The sequence below is a fragment of the Pan paniscus genome, chromosome 3, assembly GCF_029289425.2.
Source record: "Pan paniscus chromosome 3, NHGRI_mPanPan1-v2.0_pri, whole genome shotgun sequence".
In the NCBI taxonomy this organism is placed as follows: Eukaryota; Metazoa; Chordata; class Mammalia; order Primates; family Hominidae; genus Pan; species Pan paniscus.
This window is the reverse complement of record NC_073252.2, coordinates 88,320,568-88,334,097: the sequence shown is the minus strand read 5'-3', so window position 1 is coordinate 88,334,097 and position 13,530 is coordinate 88,320,568. Positions and strand designations below refer to the sequence as shown.

Here is a 13,530-nt window from a genome sequence, read left to right as displayed (position 1 = left end):
TGAACTTAGAGATGGTCAAAATGGTTAAATCTGTTGTATTGGCAAGATAATGTTTAACCTTATCTCTCCCTTTGGGAACTCAAAAATCCTCAAGCACTGTCTCTTTCATATTTGATTCTTCAGAGCAGATTGTCAATAAATATTTATTGTAAGAAACTGTGAATGTTTTAATGAATGAAGAAATGAAGAATTATAATGAATAAAGGATAAGCTAATAAATGAGAAAACAGCAGGCCCCAGAAGAAAAGTAAATGAATAGTAAAGTGTTTGGCTATCTCAAATAGGGTACAGTTTTATTATTCTACTGTTATCAATAATAAGTAAATTCTGCAGTTCAACATACCAAAAAATTAAATGTGATATGAGATGCTAACGATCTGCAACTAACTACTTCTTATTAATCAAATATAAATCGGATTTGTTCTTCTACCAAAGTCCTACAGTTATATTTTTACTGTGTCATTCACAGTTTCCACATAAAAGCAGCAGGATGCTAAATGAAAGAAAACATGCTGTGTCAGAGTAAAATTGGCCATAAATGAAAGTTGTCTGAATCACTTAGCACAAATAGTACAGGGCAACTTTGCAAATGCATTTGCTGAGTAATGTGAAGATAATGCAAGCTTCAAAACCAACTGCTTGGTGCAATGAAAATAAATACTTACAAAAATAGTAAAGATTCCTTGAGTCAAGGAAAAAAGTAAACTTAGTTCACTTAAGACACACATCTCAAGGCCTTTAAGTAAGGAAGAGAGAATATTCTAAAGAATAAAACCTGTAGTATATATGAATTCTTCAGTTACAGAGATGTTTTCATCTTTTCAACCACAAAGACCAGGACAGTTTGAAGCACAAAGTCAGGGCCCATTAAATGACTCTGGACAAAAGGGAAAGAGGAGGCAAGCAGTAAATCTCGATTAATTAAAAGAACTTGGATACAACAAGATATTTGGGAATATGAGTCATTAAGTGTTCACCAAACCTAAGTCTCCGCCTCTAGATACAGGAAACTCATTATTATTCTTGGCTGCTTTTGTTTCTAGTTTGGGCCATATGATTAGATCTGACCAATGAGTTGTGAACAGAAGAAAGTGAGTTTCACAATTCACAGTATTTTATTACAGGGACCTCTGGAGATCTCTTTCTTTTTGCCATGGTAAAAGGCAATGTTTGCGAAGTTAGCTGCTTCCACAGCCTGAATACAGGAGGAGGAGACATTGAACAGAACCCCAACGCCTTCCACAATAAACATGTAGCCTAAGTGAGAAAGAAATCTATATTATATAAGTCGCTAGATTTGGAAGTTATTATTTATTTATTTTATTTTATTTATTTATTTTTGAGACAGAGTCTTACTTTGTTGTTCAAGCTGGAGTGCAGTGGCATGATCTCAGCTCACTGCAACCTTCACCTCCCAGGTTCAGGCAATTCTCCTGCCTCAGCCTTCTGAGTAGCTGGGATTACAGGCACTGGCCACCATGCCCAGCTATTTTTTGTATTTTTACAAAATGCAAATAGAGACGGGGTTTCACCATCTTGGCCACACTGGTCTTGAACTCCTGACCTCAAGTGATCTGCCTGCCTCGGCCTCCCAAAGTGCTGGGACTACAGGCTTGAGCCACCACGCCCAGCGGTATTTTTTATCACTTAGCCAAGTTTATCCTGACTCATCCACTTAGGCATTTTTCCTTCCTTTAACGGTACCAGCTCTTCTGTATTGTTCATTATATATGAATCTACCCTCATATTAACTTTTTTAGAGAGTAATCTTGTAAATATTTAGAGTTAGAATTCCCTATGTAAAGCCATTGGAGAACCCATGAGAAATCCTTACATTTATACATTTATATACCATAGTCTGGAGAGAAAGTTCCTGAAGTAAGTTCTTTAAAGAAATAAGTTAACTTTTTTCTAGAACAGCATTTTAAATTTTTGGACAATCGCAAGGAATGTATTCAGAAAGCTACTCATTAGAGAAAAATTGGAAAAATACTATAAAGAGGTTTGAAAAAATATAATAAATGTGAACACTTATCAAATTGTTCCAAATTTACTTTGGTTTCTTTTAATAAACCTAAGCCAATCCCAATTTGTTCTCGGCATTTGATGTTTGAAGAGTTCATACATCCTGTCCTTTCCCTTCCAGATTGAAATACCCCAGAAGTACACAAAAACAATAGAACTGTGGTATATCTAACTATATCTAATCCATCAGGTAATATCTTTGGTCTTTCAGGAAATGCTCAGCATCTTAATAAATAGAGCCATATTTTATTATGAGAATTGAAGTCCCCGTGAACTACATGAAGGACTGCATTAATGCTAACATTAAAAGTTAGGAGTAAAGAAGTATTACAAAACTGCTAAGCATGAATATCCTCTTTTGTGACAAAGTTCCTTTTTGATGGGATATCTCTCAGTAAGGACATTGATACTATTCATCAGCATTTCAAGAAACATGACCGCATTTTAAGTTCAGATTAAGCACTAAATTTTGTTTCTGTTTTCCTCTTTTGTATCTCTTACAGAATGCTGCAGCCTAGACTTAGAGCAAGCAAGGTTAGATTGCTTTAAATGTTTTAATTTCATTACACAAATTGATGCAAACAATTGAAAAATGGCTCAACTTAATTTTAAATCAAATATATTTGCCCAAAAGACTGTAGGATTTGAACTTAGAAAGGATCCAAATCCAAATCCTATCTCTGCCATTTATGAGCTATGTCATTTTAGGCAAGCTGCTTATCTTCTCAGTACCTTATTTTCCTCTTTCGCAAAATTTGATCACCACAGTATTATTTAGTTTATAGTACTGTTGTGAGGACTGAATGTGATAATACATGTCAGGCATTAAAAGTAGTCCCTTGGTTCAAACAAGCATTAAAAACACATGTTTCTATTATAACTGCTTTAAAATAAAATAAATGAACCATGGATACATTCTTAAATTATTTTGGAAGAGGAATATAGAAAATGTGTCACTGTTCACACAGACAGCTACAATTTTCCAAATATATGTCACTTGTTTCACATGTATCTAGAACTAAATAATCCCTACCATTTCTTCCTTACAGTGCTACAAGTTAAAAAACATATTTCATGCATTTTAAATTAATTAATTAAGTGTAAAGTAACTGCTCAGGAGCGGTGACTCACACCTGTAATCCCAGCACTTTGGGAGGCGATGTGAGTGGATCACCTGTGGTCAGGTGTTCAAGACTAATCAGGCCAACATGGTGAAACCACATCTCTACTAAAAATACAAAAATTAGCCAGGCATGGTGGCACACACTTGTGGTCTCAGCTACTCGGGAGGCTGAGGCACAACAATCACTTGAACCAGGGAGGGGAGGTTGCAGAGAGCCGAGATTGCACCACTGCACTCCAGCCTGGGTGACAGAGTGAGACTCTGCCTTAAAAAAATTAAAAATGAAAATAAAAAATGAATAAACTGTAAAGTAACTGAAAGATGAGACATAACTTGTAAAATCCAAAGGAAGATGGTAAGATCGTGAAGTAGTTTTTGGTAGTTCTCTTTAGGAAATTCAAAAGTTTCAGTATTTATTTCAGTAAGTTTCATCTGTAAATCCAATGAACATGTACAATATTTTACCGAGTTTCTGTTCCAACCCTGATATACTGTTCACCACCACGGCAGTGGTGTCTTTCTGCCATCTAGTGGACAGACTATAATACTACAGGCACACTTTTGAAAATTTAAATATAAGGCCTCAAAGGAACAAAACCACTTTTGTTTCTTAAGTTTTAAATCTTAAAAGCGGATCGGAAGGCTGGGCGCGGTGGCTCACGCTTGTAATCCCAGCACGCTGGGAGGCTGAGGTGGGTGGATCACTTGAGGTCAGGAGTTCAAGACCAGCCTGGCCAACATGGTGAAACTCCCTCTCTACTAAAAATACAAAAATTATCCGGGCATGGTGGCAGGTGCCTGTAATCCCAACTACTCGGGAGGCTCAGGCAGGAGAATTGCTTGAACTGGGGAGGCAGAGGTTGCAGTGAACCGAGATCGCACCAGTGCACTCCAGCCTAGGCGACAGAGCGAGACTCTGTCTCAAAAAAAAAAAAAAAAAAAAAAAAAAAAGTAAATCTGAGAAGAGTGACTTTGTGATATTATAAGAAGCACTTTTTACATTTTATTTATTTATTTATTTATTTATTATTTATCTTATCGAGACCAGGTCTTGCTCTGTTGCCCAGGCCGAAGTGCAGTGGCGCAATAACTCACTGCAGCCTCCAACTCCTGGACCCAAGTGATCCTCCCACATCAGCCTCCTGAGTAGCTGGAACTACAGGTGCAAGCCACCACTTCCAGCTAATTATTAAATTTTTTTTTAGAGATGAGTTCTCGATATTTTGCCTAGGCTGGTCTCAAACTAGAATTATTTAAATTAAATGCAGTATGAAAAACACATGAGATATGAGAGAATATGTAAAAGGCACAACTTTGAGCAAGTTGAATAGTGTACCCTTATTAATATAAATACCTCTCCATGAAGAAATACTGAAAATGTTGTGATGATAAATGTTTTGTAATACTTCATTAGTCCTAACTTTTAATGGTGCCTCAATTGGAAATCCGTTTTAACATATTTTCATACTTAGACCAAAAATAATCCACTGCAACAATAATAATATAATAGCCAATGCACAAAAGAACAAAACGAAGCATGAAATATATGTTTCCATATATACAAATGTAAACACATATTCACATAGTCATTCTTTAGTATAATGGAAACAAGACACCTATTATCACTTGCTATTTTGTGGTTACAAATTTGCCCAGGATTAAGAAATGGCCACACCAGAAAAAAACGATTAAAACCTCTAACATCAAGCACAGTGATTTTGCTATCACACAATGTTACCTTACTAACTTAAGGCTTCTTCACAAAATAATTATCAGATCTCAATTACCTAATATTTTCATTTGAAACCCAATTATGTAAAACAATAGAGATATCATAAGTGATTTATTTTTGAGCATTTTTCACATATATGCATGGATAGGTAGGTAGAAAGATTATTTTAAAGAGCATTTTTAGATAATAGATGTTAAATACACTGCTGAAAAAGGACACATTTGTGAGAAGGTGAGCAAAGTGATCTCCAAAAGGCAATCACACTCTAATACTTGTGAAACCTGAGGCCACATGGACCCAAGGCTGCAGTTCGCCCCTCATCTCTTCCCACCCCTGGGTCCATCTCATACCATGAGGGAGCTTCATACTAATGCCTCTGTGACACCCTAGTTCACACATACAAACTCAGACCATGCCTCTCCCCACACACCCCACCTCCACCCTCATACTAAAAGCAGGCTCTACAATTTGGACCAGGAATAGGGTATCTTGATTACCTCCAATGTATGCAAGCATTGGATGGGCATTTCACGTTGGTCCTCATAAGCTTCACACCAACTCCTCACCCTTTGTGGAAGGGCACTGCAGGAGGACAGCAAGGTTAGGGTCTACAGGGACTAAGAGTGGTACTGGAGTAAGTGTGATTTACAAAAGGGTATTTTCTGGAGGGCTATATGGTGGAGAGAAGATGTGAAATAATGGTGTCAAAGGGGATCCTCATGTTCAGCATTTTCCCTAGTTTCTGTATTCAAGTGTCTTGTTCTAGAATAAAGAATGTCAAACTTTCCATGGAAGCAAGGAAGATAGGAACTAAAGACAGCTGTCATGGTGAACTCCATCCTGACCTAGGCGAAAAATTTGTTTCTCTGACTTGTAATGTCAACTATGGAAACAAATTTTCCCTTCAAATATGAGTTGTCTATCCTGTAGTCTGTGTTCATTTTGCAAGAGACATGAACATGCCGGATATAGACAGCATTATTTTATTAGAGGCAGACAAATGTATGTACTTACCAAACTGTTCATTTTTGAAGATGAAGAACCTGCTCTTTGCTTTCTTAAACTATTAACTTCTTCTATATTTCCATCTTTCGGTTTCAAAATCATTCTGCTACTCCCTGCAGTGCCTTCTGACGAGGATCGCAGTCTCCTCTCTATAAATCTTCCTTCACGAAATGGACTGAGACTACTGGCAAGAACTATGGAAAGGAAAATAAATAAAAATGAAGGTAAATATTTAAATGTAGTTTTTACAAATGTCCCACTGAAAGATCATGAAAAACTCTTAGTGTTATTCAAAGTTTCTCTATCACAAGAAAACTTTTAAATGTATAGCATCAGTTTAGTTCACTTAATCATGTAAACTCTTTGAAGCCCAAAACGTTTGGAGTCATCCTTTGTTGCTTCGTTGCTCACATTAATCACATAAACGAATCCTGTCCTTATTTCCTTCAAACTGTATACAGAATCTGATTCCTTCTACCTCTCCTTCTAACACCCTGGACCAAATCTATGCTTGCTTGGTTACTGCAATATTTGCTACAATTCTCCTACCTCTGCCTACTCCCATCTGCCTCTCCACCCGCAACACAATCTACATTCCACATAGTAGCCAGAATCATATACTTAAAACATAAGTGAGGGCCATCACCACCACTCCTCTAGCCAAAAGGTGACGTTTTTCAAATGGCATAACAAATTCTTCATAATATGACCCATATGACTGCTCTCTCTGTCCCCAAACCAGGGACAGGAGGAGCACACCTGCTCACCTCTGCAACCTCATGTCCTGCTCTCCCCTCCATCACTCTGCTCATGCCACACTGGACTCTTGCTGCTCTGGTACATCACTGGTATGCTCCAGCCCTACACAGCCTTTGACTCACAACCTTGCACTAATATATTTCTGTCAAATATCTGTATGACTTATTATTTAAGTTCCTTCAAACCTTTACCAATATGTTACCTTGGGTATCATCCTGTTACATTTAAAAATGCAAACTGGAATCCCACTTCTGCTTCCTAAGCCTTTATTCTGCTTTAAATTTACCCTCAGCAGTTATCACCATCTGATATATATAGCATGTTAACTGAGTATCCCCAGTGGAAAGTAAGCCTCAGGAAGGCAGGGATCTAGGCCTGTTTTGTGTATTGCTACATCCCTAGTGCCTAACATAGTGTTAAAACAATAAATATTTGCTGAATGAATGAATGAGTAAATGAAAAAATTGTTCTAATTAGGCTCATCTACTAGTTTAAAGACTGTCCAGAATCTATTAGTCCAATATATAGCAGTTCTTTTTAAATAACTTTTTAAGCCAATGAATAGAAGTTAAATTGCCAGATAACTCATTAGTTCTGACATGATTGTACACCTAATACACTTAGATGTGTATCAAGTACTGGCTTAAATATTTCATACAAAATACAAACTAAATTTAGCATTCTGAAAGTTAGTGTCTATAGCAACTCTTTATTGGATAAAATACATTTACTTAGCTGTTTTTAAAATTTTAAACTTCAAAATTATAAAATCCTTATAAATAGCACATGAATATTTTCACAAACTAAAGGATAGTTTAGTTTGTTGACATTACCAGCTTATTTATCCAAGAACAGCCAACACATTATCAAATCAGCAAAATTAATGCATTATTGTGTTACAAATAGGATCCCAATCAACATAGTAATAGTCTCCAAGATAACTGATCATTCTCTAATTTCCAGAGAGAGAAAAATATGCAGTATTCAATTAGGCTTTGAGGAAAGTCATCATTACTAAATAAGAATTAGATATGTCAGGATAATTGCATTTCTATCTCTTTTTTATATAATTTTAAAACTTCCTGGATTTCAATATCAAGTCCATCATTTGCTAACTATGTGACCCTATAAAGTTATTTAACTTATTATAAATTTTAGTTATTAATATGACATGCAAAATTTTTATAAGGACTATATGAAACAGTGCATGCAATCTTCTTAGTACATTTTTGGGCATATATTAATTATACAAAAGGGTAACCATCATTAATATCATCATCATTATCATAGTCTCATGATTATATTACAGGTAAAGGAGCTAGGCATGTATGACTAAAGAATACAAAGTTCCAAAAATGGACAAACATGGTCAGGTGCATAAAAGTGATCTTGTATCAAATGAGAAAAGTATTAAGACAGCTGGAAAATTAACTCATGCATGTAAAACTTTAAAATTCTACGTTTATGGATAAACTTTATAATCCTATTACTCGTGACATTATGTCACATAAATTTTATTTAATATTTTAAGTCATGACATGTAGTAAAGCATAGTTATGGAGAGCCAGAGCTTTGGATTCAGAGAGTTGTAATTTGACTGCACTACTTACCAGCTGTATGATTCTTTAGCCTGTTTTCACATTTGTAAAATGGGAAACATAGGAGCCTACCTCATAGGATTTATATCCCAATAAATGAATTATTAGTTTTGTGATTGTGGACACACAGTTTATCTTTGCTCCCATCTTCTTGCCTGCAAAATAGCTTATAATAATAGTAGCAATTTCAATCATTTTAATTAATGTATATAAAGTATACAGAATAATATCTAGGACATAATAATCACTTCCAAATTTGGGAAAATTATTAGTAGCAGTAGTAGCATTAACGAGAGTAGAGAAAAAGGAATTAAAATATGTCTAAGATAGCCCAGCAGGTGGTATATATTCAAAAATTTTCTTGAACTGAATTTCATGTTAAAAAAACAAAGTTTTCTGTAGCCATATTACAGTAATGGACATATACTAACACTTTTTTTAAACTAAAGGGAAGGTATCCAAAGTTGCACAGTTAGTTAATGTCAGAGGCAGAGTTGAAACCTGTCTCCAGCTTCCAAAGATAGGTTTTTTTAAGCTTACAATTCTGTTGTTGTATCTAGAGATAGGAATTATTTATGTTGAAACATGGATCCTAATTAATAATGAAAGCTTAGTTAACAAAGGAAATTATAAAATTCATATTAAATTATACAAATTTTATAGTGATTTTAGCTGGAATATATCCATTTCATTAAATAAGAAATACCAAGGCCTCTATAATAAACTCTATAAAAGACAGTCCTTACTTTGGAGAAATCCACATTGCAAACAATTACTTTCCATTCACTTTCTTCTGAAGGTGCTCCAATAAACACCGTAACTAAGAGGCTGCTTCTTAGTTATGGATAACATAAGTAAGAAAAAATGAGTAATATTGCTGAATTACATTTTCAGCATAACACAATTGATGTAAGTTTAAAATCAAGCAGGGGAAACATTTAACACAAATTATGAATAGGAAACCATTTCAAAAGTGAAAAACAAGAAAAATGTGGTTTCCATTCATGAGACGGAATAAGAAAACTGAATAAAGTATAATGAAAATTAATTCATATCATTTGTTATACCAAAAAAATCAGCATACCTTTGGCAGGATTTGCTTCATATCCATGTGATGTTTTGTTAAAAATATGATGATCACCAGAAGTAGGTATTATCTTTGAATCTGAAATAGGATGGATCCCTTTTACATGTTCAGCTATTGCTTTATGTTGCTCATAAAATCCAAGTTTCCTTGGGGAGTTTGTCCCCAGCATTGTTTCACCATTTTGTAACCCTATATTTTCTTCTCTTTCACTATCTGCTGGTAGGTTACTCTCTGAGTAGCTCACACTTGTAGCAGGTAGTTCAGCAATTTGTAATAACACTTCCTTCTGATTAGCAGCAGAGGTTTCCGGTAATGAATTAGATTCAGTGCTACATTGACCCTCTAACCTATATTTCCCAGGAGACATAATTGCACAGGGAACAGTTCCCGTAAGTTCTGTTGTTGTCTTTGTAACAGCAGCAGAATTGAGAGACATCTGAGAGGTAGAATCATTGTGGCCAAAGTTGTCACAGTGGGATGCCATGCTTCCACTTTTAGAAAATGCATCCATTTCAGACACAGAATCTTCAGTCAAGGCTAAAAATTCTGAAGGTGTCTGAGCTGTGGTAAGATCAGCAGAAAGCAAAGGAGATTGTAAAGAGCTTCCTGCCCGTTCTGTTACATCCACAGAACAGGATGGCGAAGCTCTTACTAATACAGGTTCTCTCTCTTGGTACTGTGTAACTTCCAATGAGAATTCAGACTGTTGTACCAATGAAATGGATTGGCTCTGTAGAACTGGCTTAGAAAATTTATAGTGAGATGAAAAAGATTTAGGGAGTAGCTTTCTTGTTGACTGCTTAACAGAACGACGAGTTTGGTCTTCTGTGAAACCAGAATCATCCCCTTCACTTCTGCCGGAACTTAGACAATTTATAAAGACATTCTTGTTAGTTGAGTGCTCTTTTTCCCTTTCAAAATCCTCTGTCAAAGATCTCGTTATCTTCTTATTTCGTGAACTACTAAAACCAACAGAATGTCTTCCCCTGGTCTTAATATGTTCTTCCAAACTCAGTTTCTGCATATTGCTGTGACCAGGTTGAGCACCATTTGAAATACTAAGGTTCTGGTTGGTAGGCTCTTCCTTAGGCTCACTCCCCTTCTTATGGTGGAAGCTAATGGAAGGAGTACGGAATATGCTCCTCCGTTTACCTGTGCTACCTGAGCTTGAGTTAGTGCTGGAAGGAGAGGAACTGTGGACACCAACTGTATTACTGGAAGAAGGTGAAGAAGGAAGAGAATCATGTCTTCTGTTAATACTTCTTCTGAATATTGGCAACCGGGAGACCAGGGTAGATCGTCTTGATCCTGAGTCCCCCATTGGGACTCAAAGGCTTGCACTGTGAAAGCCAACTTTGCAGCCTGAGAAAGGTTAAAACAAAAACAACAAGTCAATAGAATTCAACTACAAATAATACATTTTAAAACAAAATATTGCTTTTCAAGACAAAATAGAATTTAGTTTATACTAAGACAATAAATAACAAAAATCTGATACCTAATAAAGATTTTTTGAATTTATAAGTAGTAAAAATGACCCAATAGCTAGTATTGATATTTTGTAATGATGCAAACATTTTAAGATTAACAGAAATATTTAAAGTTTATGCAAGAGTGTTGGCTTTGGAGACACCAGGTATTTAAGACCCAGGCTTCCTACTTATAGCTGTTCCATAATTTTGGTAAACTGTTTATTCTTAACTTTTTATGTTTATTTATTTAGATGCAGTAGGCATGTGACAGACATAATAATTTCTGTCTGGGTAAATGCCCCACCATGACTCCTGTCAGAGACCACTAGAAGTATTTTCATTTTACACCACACGACTCAACAAGTTACTGATGCGAGCTCAACAGAATCACAAACAAGACAATGGTATAGCCTGACACTACAATCAGCACTCAAAGAAAAGCCAATGGCTATAGACTTTTTTTCTTCTCTTTTTTTTTTTAAATTATGCTTTAAGTTCTAAGGTACATGTGGACAATGAGCAAGTTAGTTACATATGTATTCATGTGCCATGTTGGTGTGCTGCACCCATTAACTCGTCATTTACAACAGGTAATTCTCTTATGCCATCCCTCCCCCCTCCCCCCACCCCAGGACAAGTTTGATTTGGGAAGCTGAGAGATAAGCAGGCCATTAGAAGAAGAAACTAAATCACAAGGATATAACATAGGGTTATAAACAAATTAAACTTATGAGAGAACCACAGGTATCAGTTGAAGAAAATACTTGAGTAAAAACTAAGACAGTTGGTAACCTTGAGAGAAGTGACAATACAGACTGAGAGAATCAGAAGCATAGAACATTTATGAACCATATTAATGTCAGTATATTCAGGGTATCAATGGAGAAGATAAAGGAGGAGGAGGACACGAGTGAGGAGATGTGGCAGCTACAACTCATCAACTGCTACGTACCAGGTACTTTCCCACAGATTATCTCTTTCACACCTTATATTTCTAGAAATAAGTAATAAGACTATGAACATTTTACAACAGAAAAGCAACTTGCGTAATGTCATTCAGCCAACACCTGGTAAAGCAGGAATAAAAAACCCTACAGGGTCAGCTCATAATCAGCATGATACATACTGCATTCACTAAAGTAATTAGTCATGAACTCCTACTGCTGAATGAAGGCCCAGCTATGTTTCTACATCAAGGATTCAAACTTGTACAGCAAATATTGCTATTCTAGTGACTGCCATTTTTCACTGATTTTTAAACTGTACCTGATTTGGTTGCTGTTTTGTTTATGAGTTTTGCTTAATCCTTCAACGGTAATACAATCTCTCCCTTTGTAAATTGAATCAGACTCTGTTTCATTTTCTTAGTCTTTACAACCAAAACTACGTGACTAAAAATTAACAAATACTATACAAAATTTAAAATCCTCTATTTTATCATCCTGATAAATATGAGAACTGATCAAGTAAAATACTTTCATTTCCTTGAACAAGTATGTGACAAAAATGACAAATATTTGCTTTCAGATATGCATTCATAAGTATTTAATATTTTTCTCCAAACAACATAAAATCTAACATATTTGTATTATAAGATTTTTGGTGGATGATTTTTCACTACAGTCAATGAATTTAATTTTAAAAATTGATTTTATTTTTAATTGACAGATGACAATTGTATATACTTACGAGGTATAACGTGATGTTTTGATATTTTTATATTATGAAATAAGCAAATTAACATACCTATCACCTCATATACATATCATTTTTTGTAGTGACGGCACTTAAAATCTACTCTTTTAGCCATTTTGAAATATGCAGTACATTATTATTAACTATAGTCACCATGCTGTTGAATCAACCTCTAAAACTTATTTCTCTTGTCTAACTGAAACTCTGTACCCTCTGAACATTATTTCCCCATTCCCCTGGCCCCGACACCCCAGCCCCCGGTCCTTCCATCCCGGGGCCTGGTAGCCATTCTACTTTCTACTTCTATGAGTTTAATTATTTAGATTCCATATATAACTGAGATCATGCAATATTTGTCTTTCTGTGTCTAGGTTATTTCATTGAGCATAATGTCCTCCAGGTTCATCCATGTTGTGACATGTGACAGAATTTCTTTTTTAGGCTGAATAGCATTTCATTATATATATAAACCACATTTTCTTAATCCATTCATCCACAGATGTACACTTAGGTTTGTTACATATCTTGGCTATAGTGAATAATGATGCAATAAGCATAGGAGTACAGATATCTCTTTGACATACCGATTTCAATTGTTTGGCTATATACCCAGAAGTAGGATTGCTGGATCATATGGTAGTTCTGTCTTTAGTTTTTGAGGAACCTCCATACTGTGTTCCATAGAGGCTGTGCTAATTTACATCCCCACCAACAGTGTGCAAGAGTTCCCTTTTCTCCATATGAATTAGAATTTAAATCAAACTATATGTGAACCACTCCAAAACATTTCAGTATTCTTGTAAGGCTTTGCTTGAAGAAAACCTAAAACATAAACAGACATTTTAGCTCTTACAATTTTTCACAAATAAAAATGTGTGATTTTCCTCACAGCTTAGATTTTCCAAAGTGTATACAATGAATAATACATTTTTTCATGACTATATTCTTTAAAATGGTTTAACTAACATCACTTACAGCCACAATATTTTTCACTTATATGCAACATTTATTTCCATTCAATGCCTATTGAAGAA

The 13,530-nt window shown here is 35.4% G+C and overlaps 1 protein-coding gene across 6 annotated transcripts in view; it reads right to left on the bottom strand.

Annotated features, from left to right (window-relative positions):
• CCSER1 (coiled-coil serine rich protein 1) overlaps positions 1-13,530 on the bottom strand; it is a 1,490,059-nt gene that overhangs the window by 1,297,091 nt on the left and 179,438 nt on the right. For all 6 annotated transcript variants that reach the window (XM_055111625.2, XM_034958922.4, XM_003829898.4 and 3 more), the window contains exons 2-3: positions 9,327-10,691; positions 5,895-6,079 (exon numbers count right to left, since the gene is read on the bottom strand). In XM_055111625.2, coding sequence (XP_054967600.2) covers positions 5,895-6,079; positions 9,327-10,650 — 1,509 coding nt within the window. In that variant the 5' untranslated portion in view covers positions 10,651-10,691. The remainder of the gene's footprint in view (positions 1-5,894; positions 6,080-9,326; positions 10,692-13,530) is intronic.